The sequence below is a fragment of the Castor canadensis genome, chromosome 12 (assembly GCF_047511655.1).
Source record: "Castor canadensis chromosome 12, mCasCan1.hap1v2, whole genome shotgun sequence".
Taxonomy (NCBI): Eukaryota; Metazoa; Chordata; class Mammalia; order Rodentia; family Castoridae; genus Castor; species Castor canadensis.
In genome coordinates this window covers 43643995-43667578 of record NC_133397.1, presented here as the reverse complement: position 1 = coordinate 43667578, position 23584 = coordinate 43643995, and the positions used below count along the sequence as shown (strand labels likewise).

General features: G+C 34.7%; 1 protein-coding gene across 44 annotated transcripts in view; it reads left to right on the top strand.

Moving 5' to 3' along the window:
- Positions 1 to 23584, top strand: part of Nrxn1 (neurexin 1) — a 1065367-nt gene that overhangs the window by 389427 nt on the left and 652356 nt on the right. For 21 of the 44 annotated variants that reach the window (XM_074049679.1, XM_074049673.1, XM_074049670.1 and 18 more), the window contains 2 exons: positions 14842 to 15143; positions 18279 to 18440. In XM_074049679.1, coding sequence (XP_073905780.1) covers positions 14842 to 15143; positions 18279 to 18440 — 464 coding nt within the window. Of the gene's footprint in view, positions 1 to 14841; positions 15144 to 17219; positions 17265 to 18278; positions 18441 to 23584 lie in introns of all 44 variants that reach the window. The other 23 variants (XM_074049660.1, XM_074049666.1, XM_074049659.1 and 20 more) reach the window with 2 other exon arrangements.

The following is a 23584-nucleotide window of genomic DNA, read 5'->3' as shown; positions in this document are numbered from 1 at the left end:
AACATTTTGAGGTTGAGAAGTTAACATAATTAGTATAAATATGGTGATGTATTTGGGATGATTACTTCACTTTGAGAAATGATATTGTTTGATGATATGAAAGACATATAGCTGTCATTTTACCTCTTTTCTCTAGGACTTATAAATTTTGGGTATCTGAGAAAAAAAATAAAATTAGAATAGAATATCATGGTATAAAAATGGACTGTAATCTTGAAAATTATGAACAAATCCAATTAAACCTACCAAAAGTAACATTAGAAATGCAGCAAAGGGTTTTTTTTTTTTTTTTCTGAAGAAAAAAAAAGCATAGAACTTAGGGTCAAAGATCCAAATTCTATCCCAAGACTTTCACAAACTGATGGTTTTTGCCAAGTCTCTTTAGTTTCTCTGAAGCTGAGTTTTCTGGTGTGTAAGATGAAAGCACAGAACTAAATTAGTGTTTTTTTCAAAGATTGAGTTGCGACCTATTAAAGGACTACGATATGAATTTAGAATAATTTCTGTAACAATTGAAGAGTGCATTGTACGTAAAAAGCACATGTATTCCATATTAATATTGGGTACCTGGGAAGAAATTATTGCAAACTCTTGAATTAGAATACCTCTTTAACTTTGATAGTTCTGTGATTTGTTGGTAGGGAAGGTAAGTAGTATAGGGAGTGGAAATGGAGGCAACTTATTTCCATCAATCAAAAATGAGATGTAATGGGTTGGCAGAGGGCCTCAAGTGGTAGAGCGCCTGCCTAGCAAGTGTGAGGCCTTAAATGTAAACCACAGTAATGCCAAAAAATAATAATAAAAAAAGAATGGTATAAAGTATACCAAATATTCTTGCCACATAATTTTAAGGCAAATGATCTTTTTTTAAAGAAAAAAGCTTGTTTCAACATAGTGTTTAGTTTACTCACAACAAGCAGAAAAGAAAACAAAAAGCCTTTATAGTCTGGGAATGTGTAATGTGTCCTACCCTGAGATCAGAGAACTCTCACTGTGAGAAGTGAATGATGTTTTGTGGGTTAATGACTACTAATCCATTCTACTCATTTGCAGAATATTCTGTACCCAGTGAAATTGCTTCCAAACTAAAAAAGTGGAAATGTGCTCTGCTTTTTGATTGCTTTGCTTACATTTCTTCTATTTCGTTATACATTTTGTGCTCACTGTTTTTTGGGAAGTGGGTTCTTTGTATGGGAAGGTAAAGTGAGGAAAAGTCTAGCACTCTACAAAAACAAATCAAAGTAAAAACAACCAAGACATAAAAAACCCAAAGTAAGCAAATGAAAATAATCACATTGAGTGTCAAGCTAAATTGGCCAATGGAATTAACTAGGACCTGAAATATAACAATAAACTATCAGGAGATCCATCTTTGTGATAGTAAGCTAGAACAAATGAGTAGGGGTGCTGGAAATATGTTTTTATAGGAGGTTTTCCAGGTTTTTCTGATGATTGTTCTTGTTTGGGATCAACAAAATCTCCTAAATTTTATGGGTCTCTCTTTTCCAAATGTAAAGTTTACAATTCAGTGATTCACCAGGATTTCTGATAAAGTTTCACAGTTCAAATGAAATTAGTTACAAATCAGCTGATATTCATTATTTATATTAAGGTTTAAATTTATATGTTGGATAAAACTGAAAAGAAGATGGTAATAATTCCTATAGTCTAGGAAAGGTATTCACTTAATATTGGGTCCCAATACCAACTTGCTGCCAACATCAGGTGCCAATGAATGAGCTGGATGTTCTTTCAGAAGGATTCCCCCTGTCAGTGTTTCATAATCCCACCTCTTCCCTCTATTCATACCACACAAGATTGAATAGACTTCTAATCCAATTTTAAGATAATGAAACTCGCTCCTTTGGGGGAACTGAGAACTTGAAGGAAGTTTCTCCAAAACTGCATTTATTGCTACAACGTACCCCCACCCAGCACAACAATAGAAGAAAAGAGACTGCATTTATTGGAGCTGAGTCATGTGAGTTGTACAACCCCAGAGGACACCATAAATTCTGCTGTGAGGATCCTGAGTTTATCAGAGTTTATTCCTTTCCAAGATTGGATAGTTTAATAACTCCATCTACTCTTAGAGACATTTACGAAATATTTCTGATTCATTCTGTGTGTTTTCACTTTAGCCACACCTCTATTGGAGTGCTGAATGAAAAAAACACTATGGAATCTATCATATATAATGAAATGAATGTCTGTCCTGTGCTCCTAGAATGGTAGTTTTCTACCATACTTGGAAGAATTGAGAAAATGGTACTCAAATCAGATGGAGAGTCTAGGATGAGAAATACTGAGTTAGAGAATATTGGCTTATAATGCTTTCACCATAGCTGTAACAGATGGAGAAAAGGTAATGGAAGACTTGGAATATAATTAATAATAATGTCATATCGTTATGGTTCAGATCCTCATTTTTCAAAAATCGGAAAGTGTCGCATAACTCAATGGATGTATACATTGTACTGAAACCAATGGAGATTCAGCTACATTTACTTTCTCTTGGCTGTATACCACCAGAAAAAGGTGGAAAACTAAACCCAGGGCTCTTAATTCCAAATTAAGAGATCTATCCATAGGATAATTCTAGTCTTTGTCAATTCATAACTCCATACTTTTGTTGCAAAAATAACCTTAATCCCAAAATACATTCATGGGCTGATATGTAGCTTGGTGGTAGTAGAGTGCTTGCTTGGCATGCCTGAAGCCCTGGGTTTGATCCCAGCATTTAAAAGGAAAAGAAAAAAAAAAAAGAAAAAACGCTTAAAATCATATAAACTTATACCAAGTAATATTAGCTTTCTCTTAAAATATTTTATTATTCTAGAAATTGCATTTATATTGAGAAGAACCTTAAATAGGGGAGGAGGGTAGGTAATAAATCAATCATGAAGCACATTCTTCTGATACCCCAGAAAATCTATGGGTGAAGGTGTTTTGCTGGACTAAGGAAGACAATTGATTAGAATGGAAAGTTTATATTTGGAAAGAACTCATTTCTATATTCCTTGTTTTTATGAATTTTAAGTCCTCTCAGAATAAGAGAAGAGCTAGCCTTAGAGACCCAAAGACTTTGAGGTTGCCCTGGGAAAATGATTCTAAAAAACAGCATCCATCAGAAATCTTTAGAAACATTTTAACTCTTGCATGTTGCCTGATTTTGTCAGCAGCAAAGTAATAGAGATTGGCACAGAGTTGGGCTTCAGTAAATATTTATTGGATGAACCAATGAAGTATAGTGGCTCAATAAATCAAGACTCTTAAAGAACCATAGAATTGTAGAATGGAAAGGAACATTGGAAATCACTTAGTCCAGCCATGACAATTTGTTAGGAAATAAAATAAGGCCCAGTGAGCCTAAGTGGGGTCACCAAAGGCAAGAACTGAAAAGCATCTGAGGAGAAACCAGTGTTCAACTCTTATGATTCTTAACTGAATGCTTTTCACTGAGAAAATGAAAAAAAAATTAAAATTCAAAATTACCAGTTATTAACAAGTCATCTAAGTATAACCCTGCAAAAAACAAGTGTAAACCATCAATAGCCACATGTATTTTCCCTTCCCTTTTTCTATTTTTAATACCTTCATCTTTTTGTATTTCATGAACCCTAGTTAACTAAAATGTCTCTAGAATTAGGGCATCGGGCATAGTGATATGCAAAGTAATAAAAGATTTGTAAAAGCTTATATTGTTAAATTATTGGTCAGTCTTTTAAAATGTAGTAGTAACTTTAATAGTAGTAATGACCATAATAGCTAACATTCATTACCTGCCATATAAAGTAGCTATGATGTTATATATATAACATGTTGAGTGGAAATTTTTCTCATTGAATTGTTGAGTAGAGCCTCCTGAAACAAGAACTTCCGTAGCCTCCATTATAAATAGAACATCCTAAGTGCCCAGTTATCTCCCTCAGCATTTACTAGAAAATAACAAAACTGATTCTTCACCTACTTCTAACACACAATCCACTTTCCCACGTCCCATCTAAGCAGTGTTGGATGGATGAGTAAAGAGAAAAGAGTTATCAGGTCATAGGCACTATGAAAATGTACAGTTCACAGAGGAATGTGCTTGCTTCAGCCAAGATAATTGAAGGAAGACACTACTGTAGAATCATGTGGAGAGCAGACCTGAAAAAGAGAAAAGCTGGTCTACATTCTTGATGCATGATTTTGCATGCATTAAGTGTGCTGAAGCTGTGCCTTTCTGAGGAGGGTAGAAGGGAACTGGCAGGTGGAAAGAAGTGAATAACAGGAGTATAGCCTATATTCTATATTTTGTGTAGACAGGATTCATTCCTAAGATTCTATAGTTCAAGCAGATAACCCATTTGAACTTTGGCTTAAGCCATCTGGTTATTATTACTCCCAAGAAGTACACTTGCTGGGCCAGGGGATAGTTATTATGAGCTATACGGGCTTCTGTGTAAAGATTAGAGCTTTCTTTCTCATGCTTGCTCACTGCAGTTGGGAAGTTCCCACAGAGTACTCAAGAATCTACCACAAGAAGGGCATCAGGGATCAGTAAGGGTGAAACAGAGAAGAGATACAGCCAACAGAAAGAAGACCAAAGAGTAACTGCTGTCTTCTTTCTTCCCTCCATCAGCTCCTTCCTAATAAAGTGAAGTGACCAGGTTTATAAAAAGGCTAATGACTGGAGCCATACTATATACTCCCCATCAACTTCAAGTGAAAGCTGTGAGATGGTGAGAGGTGAAATTTAAATCAAATCTCAGTACATTATTTACAAATTAGCCTACATTTTTAATAACCAAACTGGCCAGAAATTTAATGATCCTGTCCAAGATGTTGTCAAGAGATTGGAGAAAAGTAACTGAGAGAATGTAATACATATATAATGAATAGAATTTCATTGATATATCCCATAGATTGAAAGTCATAATAAGCTTATTATATGTACATTATACTACTCAATTCTCACTACTATGCTGTGAAGTAGATCCAAGTATTACTGCCTCCATTTACTGGTGAAAAAGGTGAGACTTTAAAAACATTTTTATTTTAAAAATTGTATTTAAAAAATTATTGTTGCATTCATTCCACGTTGCCCAAGTTTCACTATGCTCTCATATTCACTGGAGTGAATGAAATATTTTCTCATTTTGAGAGGTTGTACTTCAGAGAGCTTTCCTAGTTACCTAAGTCAATGGCCCTGCCCTAGTTATTGTTATGCTCTCATGGTACTCTTTTGTTTGCTTAGTACCACATATAACTATTCGCTTATTTATGGTCATCTCTTCCTCACAAGTTTGGTAAGAGTGGAGACCCTGAAGACCTTGTTTATTCATATATTTCTAATATCTAGAATATTGCCTTCTAACTGTGGGCCTCTAATATATAATCGTAAATAAAATAAGTAATACCTAAATGAAAATTAATCTCCCTGTCAATAACAAATTAACAAATAACTAGGTGCTTTGTGTTACTTTCGATTCAATACTCTTTTTTGTCTTGAAATCAAAGACATGCTATGAGTCTCCACCATCCCTTGTCTGCTTTTTCTAGTGCAAAGAATGGTATTCTCAATCCCAAGTGTTTTTACTACTGACTGGTTGCACTAATTATACCGATTTTAGTGTATACTGATTTACTACTTTGCACTGATTTAATAACTGGATGGAAATCAATCTGTAGAAAAAAAAAAAACCGAACAAACAATAAAACCAAAACCTTGACCAAGTCTTCTAAGAAGCTGGGGGAATGAATGGAGTTACATAAATATATCTATTCCCATCCAAGCATAATTCCTCATTACACTTATTGCATTTGTATTTGCTCCCTCCTTTAATTGAGACATTGCAGATATCAAGATAACTTTAGTTTTTTGTTTCTTTTAAGAAATTCCCATTCTTATTTTAAATACAATACACTTTGAATTAGCAGTGTGTGTTTCCTCAATTGCTAGGTGATATTTCAAATGTTCCCAAGTTCACTTAGCCAAAATAAATGGAAACATGGCAGCTCAGGTCCATTAGTTTTCATTGAGTCTAGTCACCTATTGAATGCATGATTGTTTTCAGCTACCACACTGTATGAATGCTGATATTTCTAGAAAGATCCATAAATGCAGTAGCATGAACCTTATTGCGTTCATTCACTAATAATGACCACTTAGTAGACTGTACTAGGAAATATATGCCCTTTAGATTTATTCAGAAGAGAGCTACTAAGTTTCAAACCCATAGAGAATCCTATTGTAATACTGCCTAATGGTAAAACATGTTCAGAATAAGAAATCTGAGATAACTTCCAATGATTTAAAGTCTGGATTCTCTGCTGGGAATGTATTTTAGTAGGTATTTGATAAATCTACCCACTGATCATTGTCTATTCATTCCTTTTTTCTTTCTAGGTTTTTTTTTTCCACCCAAAAGATGCAAATTAACTGAGGTGGATGTTTATCCTTTAAGAATAGTGCAATGACATCAATGTATTTTTTCTTTAATATTTAACTTGATGTAATAGATGCAAAAAGTCCTTACAATTCTTGAAAGATATCCTAAATTGCAGCAATGTAAGAATCTTTTTAACAATAGGATCCTCACAGTTTTTGTTATTACCACCTGTAGGACATCATTACAATACACATTCTGCATCAGTACATTGGGGAGGCATCCTGAAATCCTAAACTTCTCACAAGCTTCATGTGCTGCTGATGACACTGTCCCCCTAGGCCAAAGTCTGAACAGCAGGTGTTGAGATCATGGTTTTGTTTTGTTTTAAAGCAATTTTACTCTAATTATTGCTTTTAAATACCATATTAAATTCTTTTTCACTCTGTTTTTACCTTCCTTGGTCACTAATTAGAGGCTTATATCATGCAATATCTGGGAATTAAGCAAAAGTTTAAGACTGGAATCAAGAGGAAAAGGATTATCTTCTGGTTTTATTCCAATTAGCTATGTGACCATAATTTTTTGTCTGTTGGGCAAGGACCCTGTTAAATAAATGAAAGCATTCAGCTAAATGATATCTAAGTCTTCTTTAGTTTTCATATTAAATGACCTCAAGTATATAATTAAGAATTTGCCTCTTCTTTTGGAAGTTTGGCAATTTATTTTTGGATTGGTTGCCTAAAATGAAATAAAACATAAAACATTCAGTGAATGTTTTGTAAAACATGACTTTTGTTGCAAAATCATGGATGTTAGCCTCAGAGTTTGTACATGTTCAATCATATGTGGAATTTCAGGATGTTTTACAATCTTGTGTCAGTTTTTTTTTTTTTTAATTTGGTTATACTGGATTTTGAACTCAGGCCTCACTTTGTTAAGCAGGTGCTCTCTCTACCACTTGAGACTCTCTGCCAGCCCTCCTGTGTCAGTTTGAATATGTAAGAAAAGAGTGAACTACTCCCTTCAAGTAATGCTATTTTTCCTTACAGTAATTGATAGAGTGTTTTAATTCCTGAATTACACATGGTTGTTTACAATAAAATGATGTTATTTCCTAGGAACTGAGGATCTAATATGAATTTCAATAGGCAAACTTTTCTTTTTTCCTAATGTCCTTTTACTTTTAAAGTCAGAGTGCCAGATATTATTTAACTTAACAAGATAAACTTCAAGTGTGTACCTTTGTTTAGTCAAGGATGTAGTATAAAAACATATGAAGCAAGTTTTTTACTCAAATGTGAATTTATTTGTGCATTCTTTCCATTTATTGATTTTGATTTCTGATTTGTATTGAACACAATTTTAGAATCACATGACTACAGTGAAGGCTTACAAACCTGTGTGATTTGGGATTATATATGAAAAGCAAAGTAATCGAGAACAGTAATATGAGCTAGTTTCTTGGCATAGGGAAATGGCCTGATGTTCTTCGTGCAAATGGGGACACTGGATTTCTCTCTGCCCATAGACACCTTTGATCTTGGAATATAGGATAATTTGTTTACAGGTTGTTTATCTGATGAAATTCATGAACTTTAAATTTGTGGACATATGAGGTCAAGTTAAACACCCCATGCATTAGGAATGATCATTGTCCAGGGAATCAATTTCTTGAGGAGGTCATTGACTCTCTTTGTCTCTTATTTCTTACTGTAAAGTGGAAATCAGTGATTCTTGGTGTGCAAAGAGATCCATTTATTTAATCTACTATTTGAAGTTTGACTACATTGCAAAACACTAAATTAAGTGGATCACTTGTCTTTAAGTCCTTTCTGGAATGAGAAAGTTTTATATCAGATAGAATGTTCAAGGTATGGAAAATTCTTAAGAAAGAGCTTATTATATTGGGATATGTTTTCCTATATCTTTTGTGGTTTGAGTCTATTTAGATTCCTGTTGTCATAAAAAATGATGTTATTCTTCTAAAGGAAATGTTTCCTGATATTTGAAGATACTATCACATATCCTCTACATTTCTCTTTAGAGAGTTTAAAAAAATACTATCAGCAGATTTTCAAATTCATTCTGATTTGTTCAAATAGGACTATGAGAACAGGTGTGAGGTGACCAGCACTAAAGCACAAAACCATTTTATCCTTCTAAGTACTTTCATGAATGCATCAGTGATTAAATGGGCATTTTGAGTGTCTCTTCACAGTTGATGCCTCCTCTGAATCTTCCAAAGAGTTTGTTGTATTTGCTTTACCTGCTTTGACCAGGAAGTTATATTTCCTATACACTAAAACTAGTTCATTTGAGTAGTTTGGAACCTGGAAAGAAAACTTGGCTTAATTCCCATCAAATTTAACAAAAATAAATTAGATAAATTTGAGTCATCCAATCATGTCAGGAATTTATATTTTGATTCTCTCATTGAAATTTTGCTCAGAAAATTAGATGACCAAGAACTGTGTGTTTTCATCTAAATTATGGAGGGGTGATAATTGAATAGAACTAAAATCCAGTGGCACATTTTTATGTCTCTTCTTCCAACTGTATGACAATGTAAAAGAAATTAATATAGAATATCAAATAAGTGCTTCAAGTTCTTACACAGCTCATTTAAAATTTTTCCATATTTCTGTCTATACCATGTCCATAATTAGCAAGTGTTTCTTCATCTTGACTCAGTCTATTAATCAATTTATTATTACCTAAATGCAGCTTATAAATGTTTTTCTAAGTCATATGATGTTGCTACAGAGTGAGTTATATTAAGAGATATTAATATGTATTGAAAAGTTTTTAAATGTGATAAAATTATTGTAAGTGTTATTATTTTATTTTTAAGTAACAATTGTACTAATAAGAACATCATTTTATTAATCAGGAAGAAAATAATCAGGATAATTCATTTTGAGCTCACTTAGATTATTTAAACTTTATATTGAAATACAGTACACATACTAAAAAGTGCATATGTAGTCAGTATGCATCTAAATGAGAGTTTAGCACTCTGAGCTTATCCTTACCAAGAGCAGAACTTTCCTAGTACCTCGAGAGTCCTTCTCACTAGTACTTCCTCAGTATTTCTACCATAACATTATTTTACAACAGCAGAGGTTAATTTTGCTTATTTTTAATTTTTTTTATATGAATGCTATCCTCCATGCCTGTTTTTTTAACCTAACAGTATTACTGTAAGATTTATCCATACATAAAATATCAATATCAATATATGTATAATATATATTATACATTAATATTATAGATAAATATATATGATATAGTCTAATTGCTAGTTATTATTCTGTTGAAAGACTCTATTCCACTCTTTTCTACCATTACTTGCTATGTCAGTAGTGCTCTGTGGCAGAGCAGTTGTGTACTATGTGTTAAGATCTGGGTTTGACCCCCAGCATGGGATGGGGGCGGGGATAGGACAGAAAAAGAAGAAGGAGGAGGAGCGGAGGGTGGGGGGGAAGAGGAGGTGAAGGAAAAAAAATCAATTTCCCAAAGTAGTTCCTACTAACATTGTGAAAGAGCTCCAGTTAGTTCCAACCTCACTGATTCTTTATTTTTTTTTCTTTCATTTCTTGCATTCTGGTAGAGTATGGTATTCTTTCATTGTGGTTTTAATTATTATTTCTCTGAAGATTAATGTATTTGAGCACCTTTTCATGTGAATATTCTATTATCATGGAGTATATTTGCAAGTATTTTGTCTACTTTTCTACTAGTTTGTCTAGTATGTTATTACTGATTTTTATAACTTCTTATAAGTACGTGTTGATATATGCATTACCCGGGGCCTAATTTCTTTTTCATTATAATTGTCTCAACATATATTAGAGATGCACAAGATATTTGGGATTTGCAGTTTGAAACTGATAGAAAACTTTTCATTAAGTGTTCAATAGGAAAGGATAAATACTTCACCTTTTTGATATTTGTGTGGTAGGATGCAAAGTTTAATGACAAAGATTATAGTAAAGAATTAGAAACAATATAATCCTCTTATATCAGAAAATTGAGCAATTTTTGCATTTTCATGTAGGGTATATGTTCCTCTTTGAAAGACAATACAGAAAAATATTTTCCCTCCTAAGATTCCTGCCTCATTTATGGCATCTTAAGATAATTGCATATTCCATACTGTAGATATTTCCAAAGCTCTGTGATTGCACTTAATGCCAATGCAAATTATCTTAACTTTGGAATTAAATAATATAAAAGAAGTGATATATTTTCATTTTTAAGTGACATAAATAGTAACAGATATTAAAAGATACCATCACGCAAAATCAAACTTGTGTAACCTTATGAACTATTAACTCTGTTTACTATTTTTCCTCTCTGCTCTGCCACATTTAACAAAGCAATCCTTTTCTTGAAATTTATTCTGAGTTACACAGACTTGTAATAATTTGAGGTCTCTTGGATAAAATGCTATAGACTTTTGGTTGTTCCAAACCTCTTTAAGTTCCACAATCTGTTGTTTAGTTATTTCAGTGAAATCTTTCTGCATATGTTATATGCTTCCCTACCTTCTTATATTAAGTAAGCTAAGCAGAATTACTTTTTTCTTACTAAGACACCACTTCACAGACAATTCTTTTGTCTCTTTCCCTTACTTTTAGAATGCCATACGATGCCTCTTCCTGACATACGGGTGGCATGACATATTAGACAGAAACTAGATTAGTAGTCAGGAGGCTGAATTCTAGTTTTGCTTCTGTTACTGGCATGTTTTATCAACTTGACAGTCATTTGAACTCCACTGGCTTCACTTTTTCAATACCACAAACTGAGGTTGAGTTAGAGGAGGGTCTCAAAAGCTCCTTCTAGCTCAGAGATCTATTCTGAGTATCAAGAGGACTGTAAATTTTTTTCACATCATCTTCAGAAAAGTGGATCTAAGTATGGATGGTGTATGTATATGTGTATGACCCACCATCTGCTTTAATCATCTGTTATCAAAAAGTCAGAATACCCTTGAGAAATGATTGAAAAAATTGAAGAATGTTATTTTTATTGATTATGTTAACTATTTTCTAAGGGCTAGTACCCCCAGTTCTTTATAATATGTGGGATTCTCATAGAACTGCACAATGCCAAACAAAGTTTGTTGTAGTTGGTCAGTTTTTGTCTTATCAGCACTGTCATCAACAGTGGATAAGAATGAATGTGAACAGCTTTGCCAAAATTGGGACTTTTTCTGTGTTAAATTTTTGTTCATTTAATGGTTGTGAAATGATAGCTGAATATAATTTCATTTCTACCTTTCTTTGAATACTGATAAGATTATTTACTCATGGACCATATTTTTTTAATGAAATTTCTATTTATGTCTTCTGTCCACTTTCTCTATTATATGTTGATTTATTAGGGTACTTGCCAAATACTGGATTGTAGTCTTTTGTCAATTAATATGAAATGAAAATATTTTACCTTAATTTTTAACTTAACTTCACACTTTCTTTATGCTATTATTGATAAACATACTTTCCTAATTTTAATTGACCAATATTTTATTAATGTTTTTTGTGCCTGTTGTATAAATCCCTCTATACTTTAGTATCATGATTCCTTGTCTTAGAAAACTTATGGATTTGCTTTTCCAAATTATATCCTTAGTCCAACTAGAACAACTGTCTTTTGTTAATAAAATGGTATAGATCCTATTTCATTCTGTGCTTATAGATAGCCAGAGGTCCCACACCATTTATTGACTAAAGGACCCTTTCCTCATTTACCAGCAGTGCCTAACTTAATAAAAAAAATTTATATATACTTTGTAGTGTTTTTAATTTGATTGATCATCTTTATGTTCATTATCCTTTTATCTATTTTAATGTGCTCTCTTAGTTTTCCAATAAATGTACATCTTTACATAGGCAAGTTGCTTCATCTTCTTTCTCTGGCAGATGTTGCTAATTTGGGGTTTTTTAAATTTTTCCCATAGAACTCATAGAATCAGCTTTGCACATTCACTTTAAAACTTCATTAAGATTTTTATTAGAGTTTTATTGAATCTTGCTGCAGACTTAGTTCAAGTGGTAGAATACTTATCTAGTAAGTGTGAAGCCCTGAGTTCAAACCCCAGTACTGAAAAAAAAATTTTCATTGAATCTATAGATCTATTAATATGTGTTAAAACATTGATTTTCTCAAAAGTATAGAAAGCTACAATCTTTCTAAAATATCTTAAGAAGCCAAATAATTTTTATGGGATATTTTGCTCTCTCAGTTCATAAAATCATATATGCTAATATGACATTATTTTCCTCAATTATAGTCTTTGTACTCTTCATATTTTTTTTGTCTTTCTGTATTAGCAGTAAGTAACTTCAAGAATAGTATTGAATAGCAACATGGGTCCTGCAAATCCTAGTCCTATTTCTGATCTTAAAGGGAATATTCTGGATTTCACAATAAGTATAATATGGTTTTTGTTGTTAATCGTTTGTCATATTTATTACAGTAGTTAGGCAAGGAGGAAGAAATCCACCATTCACCAACTTTACCAGATGACTGTACCAACATTTTATTCTTAAATCAATCTTGAAAGATTGGTATCACCAACCATTTTCAGAAACTGAGATTTTAAAGACAGACAATTGCCAAGTGACAATTACCAAGTAACCAAGTTTGGATCTAAACTTTGGCCCATACTTTCCCCTAATATAACAGTGATACTTAGTTGTGCTACTGATCAATATTGAGCCACCTGCCATGTTGACCAGTAGAGCAGACACCTGTACATAAACATTCTGACAAAGGAATTATGCTCTCTGTGTCGCTCCATTATTGCTAAAAACCAGTATTGGACTTAACACTTGGGAGGTGCTTAGTCACCATCTTGAATGTATGAATGGAAGGGACCCGCTGTTAGCAACTGGGTTGTCTTTGCTGTGACCCTGATTCAGAATGTGGTCTGTTTTGCCTGACTACTAGTCTTCAGTAATTATTTAGTATTAGCCAGTGACTATTCTAACAGGGCTCAATGCTCACTATCTTAGTGCCATGGTTCAACTTCTATAGCCACTTATGGCAGTTTCTGCATTCAGGAAGTGAGATCATCTAGCCCCGATTTGCTGAAATCTTGATTTGAGCTCTGATTCCAGGACACGATTTAACTATGAATGTAGTTCTGAAGTAAAAACCTGTTGTCAAGTCAGGCATGGTGGAACATCTTTGTAATTCCAGCCTTCAGGAGGTTGAGAAAGGAGAATCATAAATTTGAGGTTAATCTGGGGAACATAGTTAAGAGTATGTCTCAAGAAAAAAAAAAAAAGTCTGTTGCCAGAGGAAGAGTGAAAAAGCCTGCTGGTATATAAACTTTCCAGTGAGTATACTATTACCTATATTGTCATGCTATATTACCAGTGGAACAAATTAATTTTCTCCAGTATGTCTTGTAATTCTTTATTTATAGTTTATTCCAGCTGATTACCATTTCATTTTTCTTGGCACACCTAAGAAGTCAAAGTTGGGGGTTAAGGGGGAGGTAGCCCAAACAATGTACATACATGTAAGTAAATGTAAAAACAATAAAATAAAAGGAGAAAAAAAAAAAGTCTGCGGAGCTTTGGCTTACGCTATTCCCTCAGTTAAACTTACTTCATCAGTGGGAGAGGACTTCTCTTTCTAGGTCACCACATTTCTGTTTGATCTGTGTAGTATCTTATGCAATCCACATTGTTACTCCGAAGTAGAAAATGTTGAGACTTCATTTACATGCTTTCCCACATGACGATGTGCTAGAATTCTTAACAGTCTCATAAAAGCCAGCCCTACCATCTGCTTGGTGAGGGCAGAAAATGAATTAACAATCCAGCTCACTCCATTGGACTTTGTATCACTGCTCCCTCCATCGAGGGGTGGAGGTGGGGGAGGTTGCACATGCTGTGTAGATCTATTTATTCCCAGAACAAATTCTACTTTTTCTGTCTTTCCTTTCCCCTCACCAGATAATTTGTTATGGTCTCTCAGTGATGAAAATATTTGGCTCTTCATTGAGAAAGATCTTTGAATATAAATGTCTCACTGAAAATTAAAATAACTTCTCAGCTGGATGGAGAGAATGTTGCAAACATGTTGGAATCCATTGTTGTCAGTAGAGTGGAACCATCCAATATGCATTTATGGTACCTGATTCATGCCCTGGAGATATCACAGAGCTAGTTTCTCTGATCAGAACTCTTGCAGTGATACTTAAAAATTAATTGAATTTTCAAGAATGTCAGTTTTAGCTACTGTAGTTGATGGCCCAATAGCTGAGGAAGTTTATTAAAAATATACTGCCACCTACAGCACTATTTGGCTCTTTGACAGTGTGCTCCCATGAATGTTAATTAGACAAAGAGTTCATTTGGAGGCTGATTACTTATTGTTTTGGTAAAGATCTGCTGATTTGCATAGTATAATTCTTTACTTATGCCTGTGTATATCTGTTTTCCTCTAGGAAAAGAAGAATATATTGCCACTTTCAAGGGATCTGAATACTTCTGCTACGACTTGTCTCAAAACCCCATTCAAAGCAGCAGCGATGAAATAACTCTGTCCTTTAAAACTCTTCAGAGGAATGGACTGATGCTTCACACTGGGAAATCAGCCGATTATGTCAACCTTGCCTTGAAAAATGGAGCTGTCTCTCTGGTCATTAATTTGGGATCAGGGGCCTTTGAAGCACTAGTGGAGCCTGTGAATGGAAAGTTTAATGATAATGCCTGGCATGATGTGAAAGTCACCAGGAATCTGCGTCAGGTAACAACGCAGTGGATAAGAGAGTAACTGGCTTTGTTTCTCACTGCAGCTGTGTGTGTGGTAGTTGAAAACCCTAACAGTATGATACAGGGCTCCTCAGAGTCGCTTACGAATAAGCTTTTTTTCTTCTGAGATGAATCTTCCTGCCATACTTGAGCAGGGGCATATCTAGAAAGTTCTGGGGGCCCAAAGGCTATTTTGATACTGTGACATATGACAATTTCCCAGAGGGCTGCAAGGATATCCCTGCAACCTGCCCTTCCTGTGATGTGTGTGATTTTGTTGTGTTTTTGGTTTTTTGTTTGTTTGATTTTAAATTATAGTTTTCATAGTGATCATTTGGAAGCATGCACATTGGGGTCATTAAATCACAGTTCCTTTTTTGTAGTTAAAAAAAAAAAGAGAGAAAATAATGGGTTTATGATTTGGGATTGTATCAATCCCTACTTCCTCTTTACTCCCACCCCAAAATGGGAAGAAAAAAAGTCCCTGAAAGGGAGAAATGACTTTGGGGGTTTACCTATCTTTTGAAGTTTCCGTTTATGAAGATATTTTTATTTTTAGCACAGACACTTTTAAGTTAAACTCCAAATGACTCTGGAGAGACCAGTTCGTCTTCTAGGTGCCCATTCCTGTTTGATTATATTTTTAAAAATTCTTGTAAAAGGCAATATACCAGGAAATAGCAATCCTTTACTAAACTTACAGGTCCATATATACTGTATGTTTTTAACTCGGACATATTATTACAGTATATAAAAGTGAATAATTATTGTCCTTATATTTTGATAATTATAAGTTTTGGTTACCATGTGAAATTTTATGATATTACAATGTATCATTTTGTTAAGTGTTGACAGTGACTAATTTTTTTGCAGTACATGCTGACATCAAACTAATATCCTTAACATATTTGTTGTTTCTCTGAACAGTTGCAGAATGACCGGATTGTCTCTGGTTTTCCTTTACTAAAACAGCCCTCTCTTTCTGAGCTGTTGACTAACCTTTTCCTTCCCGCTTCTGAAAGGCTTAAGCTATCTGAGCTAGAGAAGCAAGAAGGAGCTTTAGGAATGGAGATTCAGTCTAGTTAAGGCAGACAAGTAAAACCAAAAGATTCTCAAGAGCCCCCAAAACACTTCAGATGTCTTATTGATGTGGGAGGGGGCCCTGCATGCTTCACACCTGCCTTGGGAGATAGTTGCCCACCGTTAGTGTAGCTGTAGACCACAGATTTCCTGTTAAGTCTGTCTCTTTGGTTTTCCTTTTTTTATTTTTTCTCTCAGATACTCACCAAGAGACCGGAGGCTCATTTGAGAGAAGCACAGAAGGAAGGGTGGGTTTTGAGTAGCCCACTTTCTAGATTTGCCTTTGCTCAGGTTATAAATCAAACTGTGAATTGGTAGCTCCAAGGAAACAGTAGTTGTTATGCAGCTGGGGTGCATGTGTGGCAGGACAGATTAAAAACAAATCCATTCTTCTCATTCTATGTGTCAGGATCTTTGCTTTGTTTCATTGCAGTAAACTGTGACCCTAAAGTCCATCAATATGACCGAAGGAAGTTTTGGAGTTGAGGAGGAGTCCTTGTATGCTGTAAAATTGAGTAGTAGGGCAATGCCAAACAATTCCTACTAATTTGCTGGGGTGGAGGGTGGGCAGGGTGGCGGGAGCAATTATGGGCATAGAGCGGCAATGGTCAGCTGATGAGTTTCAGGCCTTTGACTCCCTTTTAGACTTTTTACAATGTCTCTCAGATGTACTCAGGCAGACAAAGGGAACGTTGCCATGTGTCTGTTTCTGTCTAGTGGCAAGACATGAAAAATAATGGCAGGAAAAAATATTACCTCTGTGGGAGGCCTATTTGTTAGTCTGCTTTTTTCTCGTAAAATTTTTTTGCCCTTTTTCTATGTTACTAACATGCTTAATAACTAACATGTCATTCATGGAATGTTTCATTCTACTAACCGTTACCTGAATCAAAAAATGTACTAACATGGTAGAGACCATCATATTTTTTAAGTAACGATCGTTATTCTGTTCACAGTTTTTAATTTCCTTTCTCCCCCCTTCTCCACAAAGCACTCAGGCATTGGACACGCTATGGTAAACAAACTACATTGTTCGGTAGATATCATTCTAATTGTTTCTTATTTTGGGTTTGCCGTGTGTTTTCTTTCTTTCTTTTAACTGTAGACATCATTAACAAAAGAGGAACTGCGGTTGGTACTCTCTGCTTACTTTGACCTCCTTCCTTTCATCTGTTGTTGACTTTCTTATTTTTTACCTGTTCCTGTCAACTTCTGTTTTCCAACTCACCTGTAGGGGCATCGTTAACGTTTCAAACGTTTTTTGCATCCAGCTGTGGTTAACACGGGATAAGAAAAAATGGTGGCTGGCCCGAGTGACCGCAGGCTCAGCCAGTCTCTAACCATTCATGATGCATGGCATGGAAACTTGATTTGGGAATGCTGGAGATGCCACACCCACTCATCTTTACGTCATCACAAAGCAGTTTTTTTTTTTTTTTCCTTTGGTTCTCCCTATTTTCTTTCTGTTCTTTTCTGAACTGTACTGTATCTCCTGCATGTGCACATCAGCGTGTGCTGCTTCTACTGGTTGTTTTGCCTTTTCTCCCCTTTTGGCATGGACTTAGGCACTTGCATGCTGAACAATTGCTGCTCAATAGTGCAAATAGTGACGTTGCTGGAAATAGCTTGCGCCTTTTATGTTAACAAGGTGCACGTTGTGATTAGTTAATAACAGACAACTAAACTTTACTAATATGTACACCAGCAAAACTAACCTAGGAAGCATTTTACTAACACCATTTTTGTGTCTGCTAAATAACTTTTGAGTTGCCATAGGGATGATGCTGACACTAGCTCAATAATCAGTTAACTCTCTAACTAGTTTAGATCTCTAGGGTTAGTTGAATAGAATCCAAGAATAAACCTCAAACAGACATGAAAATGGGTTCCTCCATAGGTCTAAAACTAAAAACCAAACAAATAGAAAAAAAAAAAAGCAAAAAGCAAAACAAAAAAATAAAACAAAACAAAACACAAAACAGGCATATCCCAGGATTACAGTATCTAGGTCTGAGTATAGCGTGTCCTTTCCCTGTGCTTTGTTATCTAGGTGACAATATCAGTGGATGGGATTCTTACCACAACGGGCTACACGCAAGAAGATTACACCATGCTGGGGTCTGATGACTTTTTCTATGTTGGAGGCAGTCCCAGCACAGCCGACCTTCCAGGGTCACCAGTCAGTAACAACTTTATGGGCTGTCTCAAAGAGGTAAATATTGCTGTCACCAGAATCATTCCTAATTCATGGTCTCATCATTTCAGATCCGACTGAAAGCACCTTTGCTGAAGACCTGATGTTTCCAGAGTCAAATGGCACAACCTTAAATTCAGTCTTCTATGGTTTATGTAGGATTTGGGAAAGGGGGTCACCTCATATAAAACTATGAAGGAATTAAGTTCCTTTTTTTTTACTAGTCTGTAAGTAAGTCACATTGGAGATTTTCATGAACAGTAATATATGATCTATTAGAGAAAGTCAAACAAAAAGGGATGTTGGGTCTAAGATTGTACTTACCATTACTTAATTTCTCATTTGTAGCTAAATGGCTTAGGTGTTATGTGTGCAGTGGTGACTTATTTAAGAGTAAAGGAAAAAGGGAAGAAAAAAAATAGGCCAGAAGAGAAAAAAGAAACTACAGAAAACAAAACCAGAAAACAAAAATAAAATGAGTCTGTATAATGAAATATTTTGTTCTAGTATTTTAAAATATACTCTGAAGAAGGTAAAGCTGTGTTGATTGTGATCTGGAGAATTTACCTGAGAAAAATAAGAGGATAAAAAATAGGATCCCACATTCTCAGCCCTTATTGTCTGTTGTAAATTTTTATAGAATTAGAATTTGTTAGGGTGTGGAGAATTACCAAAAGGGCCTTGAATTTCAACTTGTATGAATATTTCCCATAAAAGCTGCATAACTTAATTTCATCTGGCTACTAGAACCAGATGTTTCTCCTATGTTATATAGCTACAATTTAATCATGTAGACTTCTAAAGTACAAAGTTGAATAATGTTGAACTTGCTAATGGTTAGGCAAACATGTTTCTTATAATCAATAATGTAGTTTGGTTTATTCTAAAGAAAAGATCTTAATCATATAAACTTGATTCGGGTAAACGTTAATGAAAAATAGACACTGTGACGCTGTGTTATCCTTGCCTGTCTTCCAGTTACCTGAGCATCCTGGATGTTTCATTGCCCAGTTTATAGGTATATAGAGAATAGTCCCAAGGGTGTTTAAAATGTAGATGAAAAGAGATGCAGTTCTGAAAGGCCAAAGCTACCCATACTTTCTAGTGGGAGTTATTGGTTGCCCCTCAGAGAGGAAATTTTACTCTTTACAAAATATATTATGATCAAGTTCTATGGGTGATAATAAAGTAATAAAAGTAATTATTATCATTCCAATAAAAATAGTACTAATATTTTCAGAGTTCATTCTTGGAATTTCTTTTTTTTTGGCGGTACTTGGGCTTGAACCCAGGGCCTTGTGCTTGCTGGGTAAGCACTTTACCACTTGAGCCACTCCACCAGCCCTAGAGTGCTTAGTGCTTAGTACTATCCAAAGAGATTTCCAAGGATCTTCTCAATATAGGTAGTAATTTTATTATCTGCATTTCTCAGACAAAGAAACTGAGGTTCAAAGCAGGTTAGTTCCTTGGGGAAGGTCCCACAGCTAATATATGTTGCATACTAGAGCTCAAACACAAAGTCTGATTTCAGAAACCCTTGTGCTCATAAGTACCATAATATACCATGTCCCAACAGAAATGTTTGAGTCATTGCCATAGAAAATTGTATAAAACCTCAAGTTCACTGCAAACAAAAATAGCTTTTTAGAAATGTATAATAACCACTGAGGAAGAAGATATGGTTAGTATGCTTATTTGAGCTGAAAAGAGGGTAAGATGAATGAGCCTTCTCATAGACAAAGAAAAATGCATAAAAGAATATGTATCTCAAAGGATGACTATGATTTGGCAGAGGAGAGAGCAAGTACTTCAGGTTACGAAGAAAGATGGTAAAATCATAATTATATTTCACAAGAAGATTCCAAAAACCCTTTTGTGGTGGTGGTAAGTAGGGGCAGAACCCTACCCAAACCATCCCCACCATTTTCTTTATGTTCATTGTGAGCCAGGTCAGCCAAACCTCAGCCCTAAGCTCTACTTTATCTATAAAAGGTTAAAACTGTTGTAGATTGGAAATGGAACCTGAATCCAAAGATCTTTAGCAAGGAAATCTAGGTAAAGAGCTTTATTGGGCATCCTGTAAAAACCGAGGAGGCTGCTGGACACCGGTGGCTCATGCCTGTAATCCTAGCTACTCAGGGGGCAGAAATCAGGAGGGTTGAGGTTCGAAGCCAGCCTGGGCAAATAGTTCTCAAGACCCTATATCAAAAACCCCTTCACAAAAATAGGACTGGTGGAGTGGCTCAACGTGAAAGCCCTGAGTTCAAGTCCCAGTACTGCAAAACAAAAAAAATTAAAAATGAGGATTTCTGTGATCCCTGGGTTCAACTGAAGCACATGGTCTTCTGCCATTTCTTCATGGATGAAGCAAATTGTATGAAGCTGCAGTTAATTGCCTTAATCTGAAATGACAGTTTCAAATTAAACTATGCTCCAGATTAACATCTTTAACATTAAAATGTTTATGAGTTCATATACTTTAATATTCATTTATTTTTATGTTAACATTTCAATCACAAAAACCACAATAACAAAAAAAATAATAAGTCAGGTGGTCTTCCAAATAACTTTTAGTTGGCAACTAGTGAGTACATAAAAAGGAGGTTCATTCATATTCTTGTCTCTCTAGTATTTGGATAAGAATCTCTCCACTTTATTTATCTCTCCCTTTCAAAACTGGAGTATGTGTTTAGAGCAAGTATTGCCAATTTTTCTTAAATTAAAATTTTTTTTTAAAATTTATTAATATGTGCATACATTGTTTGAGCCATTTCTCCCCCCTCACCCTCCTTTTCCCCCTCCCCCCACCCTCTTCTCTTCCAAGCAAAACCTGTTCTGCCCTGTACTACAACTTTCTTGAAGAGAAGACATAAGTAATAATAAGAAAGACATATTGTTTTTGCTAGTTGAGATATGGAAAGCTACACAGAGAGATTCCTAGCATTGCTTCCATGTAAATGTGTATTTCAACCTAAATTGCATTTTTTTCTTGACTTCTGTAATCTCTTTCACTTTATTTCCTTTTGACAAAGTAGAAGGTAGAAGGATACAGTCATATCCAGCATATAAATCAAAACAAGGAGCTTTTTCAGAAGTTCCTAGTTTCTATCCATGCTGGAATGGCTGTTTGGAATGCCCTACTCTTCCTAACTCTGAAATGAAATAGTGATAAAACATTATGGACTTTGAGTTAAATCACCTTATTTCAGACAGGTCAGCTTTGTAGAGGTTGTGAAGAGAGGAATATACCAATGTTCATTCTCACCAAATATCCTTTATGTACATTTCACTAACTTCATACTGCATGCATAATGCCTTCATTATAACTTCATTTGGGGTCATAATATTTTATTCAATCTAGTATGTAATACCCCTTCAGATAACTGGCCTTGAGAGAGATTCTTAAGACTGCCTTGTCTAAAGTCATAGATGAAATTTTAGAGTAGGAAGAATCCTAGAAATCATTCTCCAAATCCAGTCTACTTCTTTTAGAAATGGAGAAATGGACCTAGAGGAGTTACTTGACCAAAAGTAATGGAGTGATAAGGTAGGCTGAGAACACAGAATCTTGACAGATGAAATATGATATTTGATTGGCTGACTCTATTTCATTGAATATTCAATGTACATTCAATGACAATCAAGGTAGAAAACTAGAGATGGCCTATCAGTCTTACTAAATCATATATTCATTCTTTAAAATAAAAATTAAAGTAAAAAAGGAAAATGGTCAACTTATTGAAACAGCCTATGATCTTATTTTCATTAGAAGCTACTCAGTTCTTCACTTACACTCACGTTTGATCATGTGAAATGAGACTTGACTTACACTTAGAGCAATCAGTCCTCTTAATGAGAAAGTTACTTTTGCTAAAGTGTTTATCAAATTTCAAAATAAAATAAAATTAGTTAACATTTGGTAAGACTTTTCTGACCTTCATTTAGTACACTGCTTAAAATGAGAATAAATCTTGAATGGCTAGGAATTTCAAATAGAGGAATCAATAAAATTTTTTAAATGTTTATATTTTTATCATGCATAAATCAAAAAAGCCTTTGGCAAAATGTTTGAACTCACAGAAAATACCTTTCACTGATAGAAATTTCAGGAAAGATAAAGGAAAACTTGTGAATGACGAGTGACTATTATACAAAGCCCACTTGTACAAAATTCCTACAAGATAGTAAATCATTAAAAATAGGCTTTTAAATATGATTTATTTTATTATTTTCAGTACTGGGGTTTGAATTCAGGATCTACACCTTGAGCCACTCCACCAGCCCTTTTTCTAGTGATGAGTTTTTTCAACATAGGGTCTTAGAATCTGTCCTGTACTATGCGTTTCTTACTCCCAATGCCCCCCAAATGCTTTGAAACATCTATTTCCCTCCTACAGGGTAAACGTTACTTAATACAGTTTGCTAGGAAGAAAATATTTGTATTTGATTAAATACAAATATTTGATTAAAAAAAAAAAAACAACCTTAGATTCCTTCATTTAAAGTTTGTTTTCAGCCATATGTACATGCTGGAGGCTTTACAATCACTTGTTTGAGTGGAGGCTCTGTGCATGTGAGGAAATTTAAAAATGCTGCCACTAATTGCTTGGCATAAACCTAAAGAAGGATTCTAAAGAAAAAAAATTGAGTGAGGTTCTAGAGGGAATTAAATCCCTACTGAAAATTTCATCAACCTAATTAGGTCAGCTCAGCCTTTAATTACATTTAGAGATTTCATCACTAAGAATCAGTAAGATACTATGAAGTAGATGAGGTTCAGAAGACATCCAATCTTATCTAAGCATTTTCCCTCACTGTCAGAAAAAATGGTTGATTCCTAAGTGTAATCTGAATGGCCTCCTCTGCAGCACTCAGAGGCCATACTGTAATTCCTTCAATACACCAATATCAACACCAGGGGAAAAGTGAAGTATCCCCTTTATGCAAATGACCCCTTGCTCTTACCCTTCCTCTCTTGGAGAACTTTAGACTATTAAGAAAGATTTTTAGTTTATCCTATGTGGTAAACCCAGCTCTCCCAATTTAGGTCTTCAAGTATCCTTTTGTGCTTTATTATCAGAAAAAAATAGAGAGCCTATCATTTATATGCAAGAACAAAGACCCATGGCAGAATTTGCATTTTAGGTTAGTTTTTCCAACTT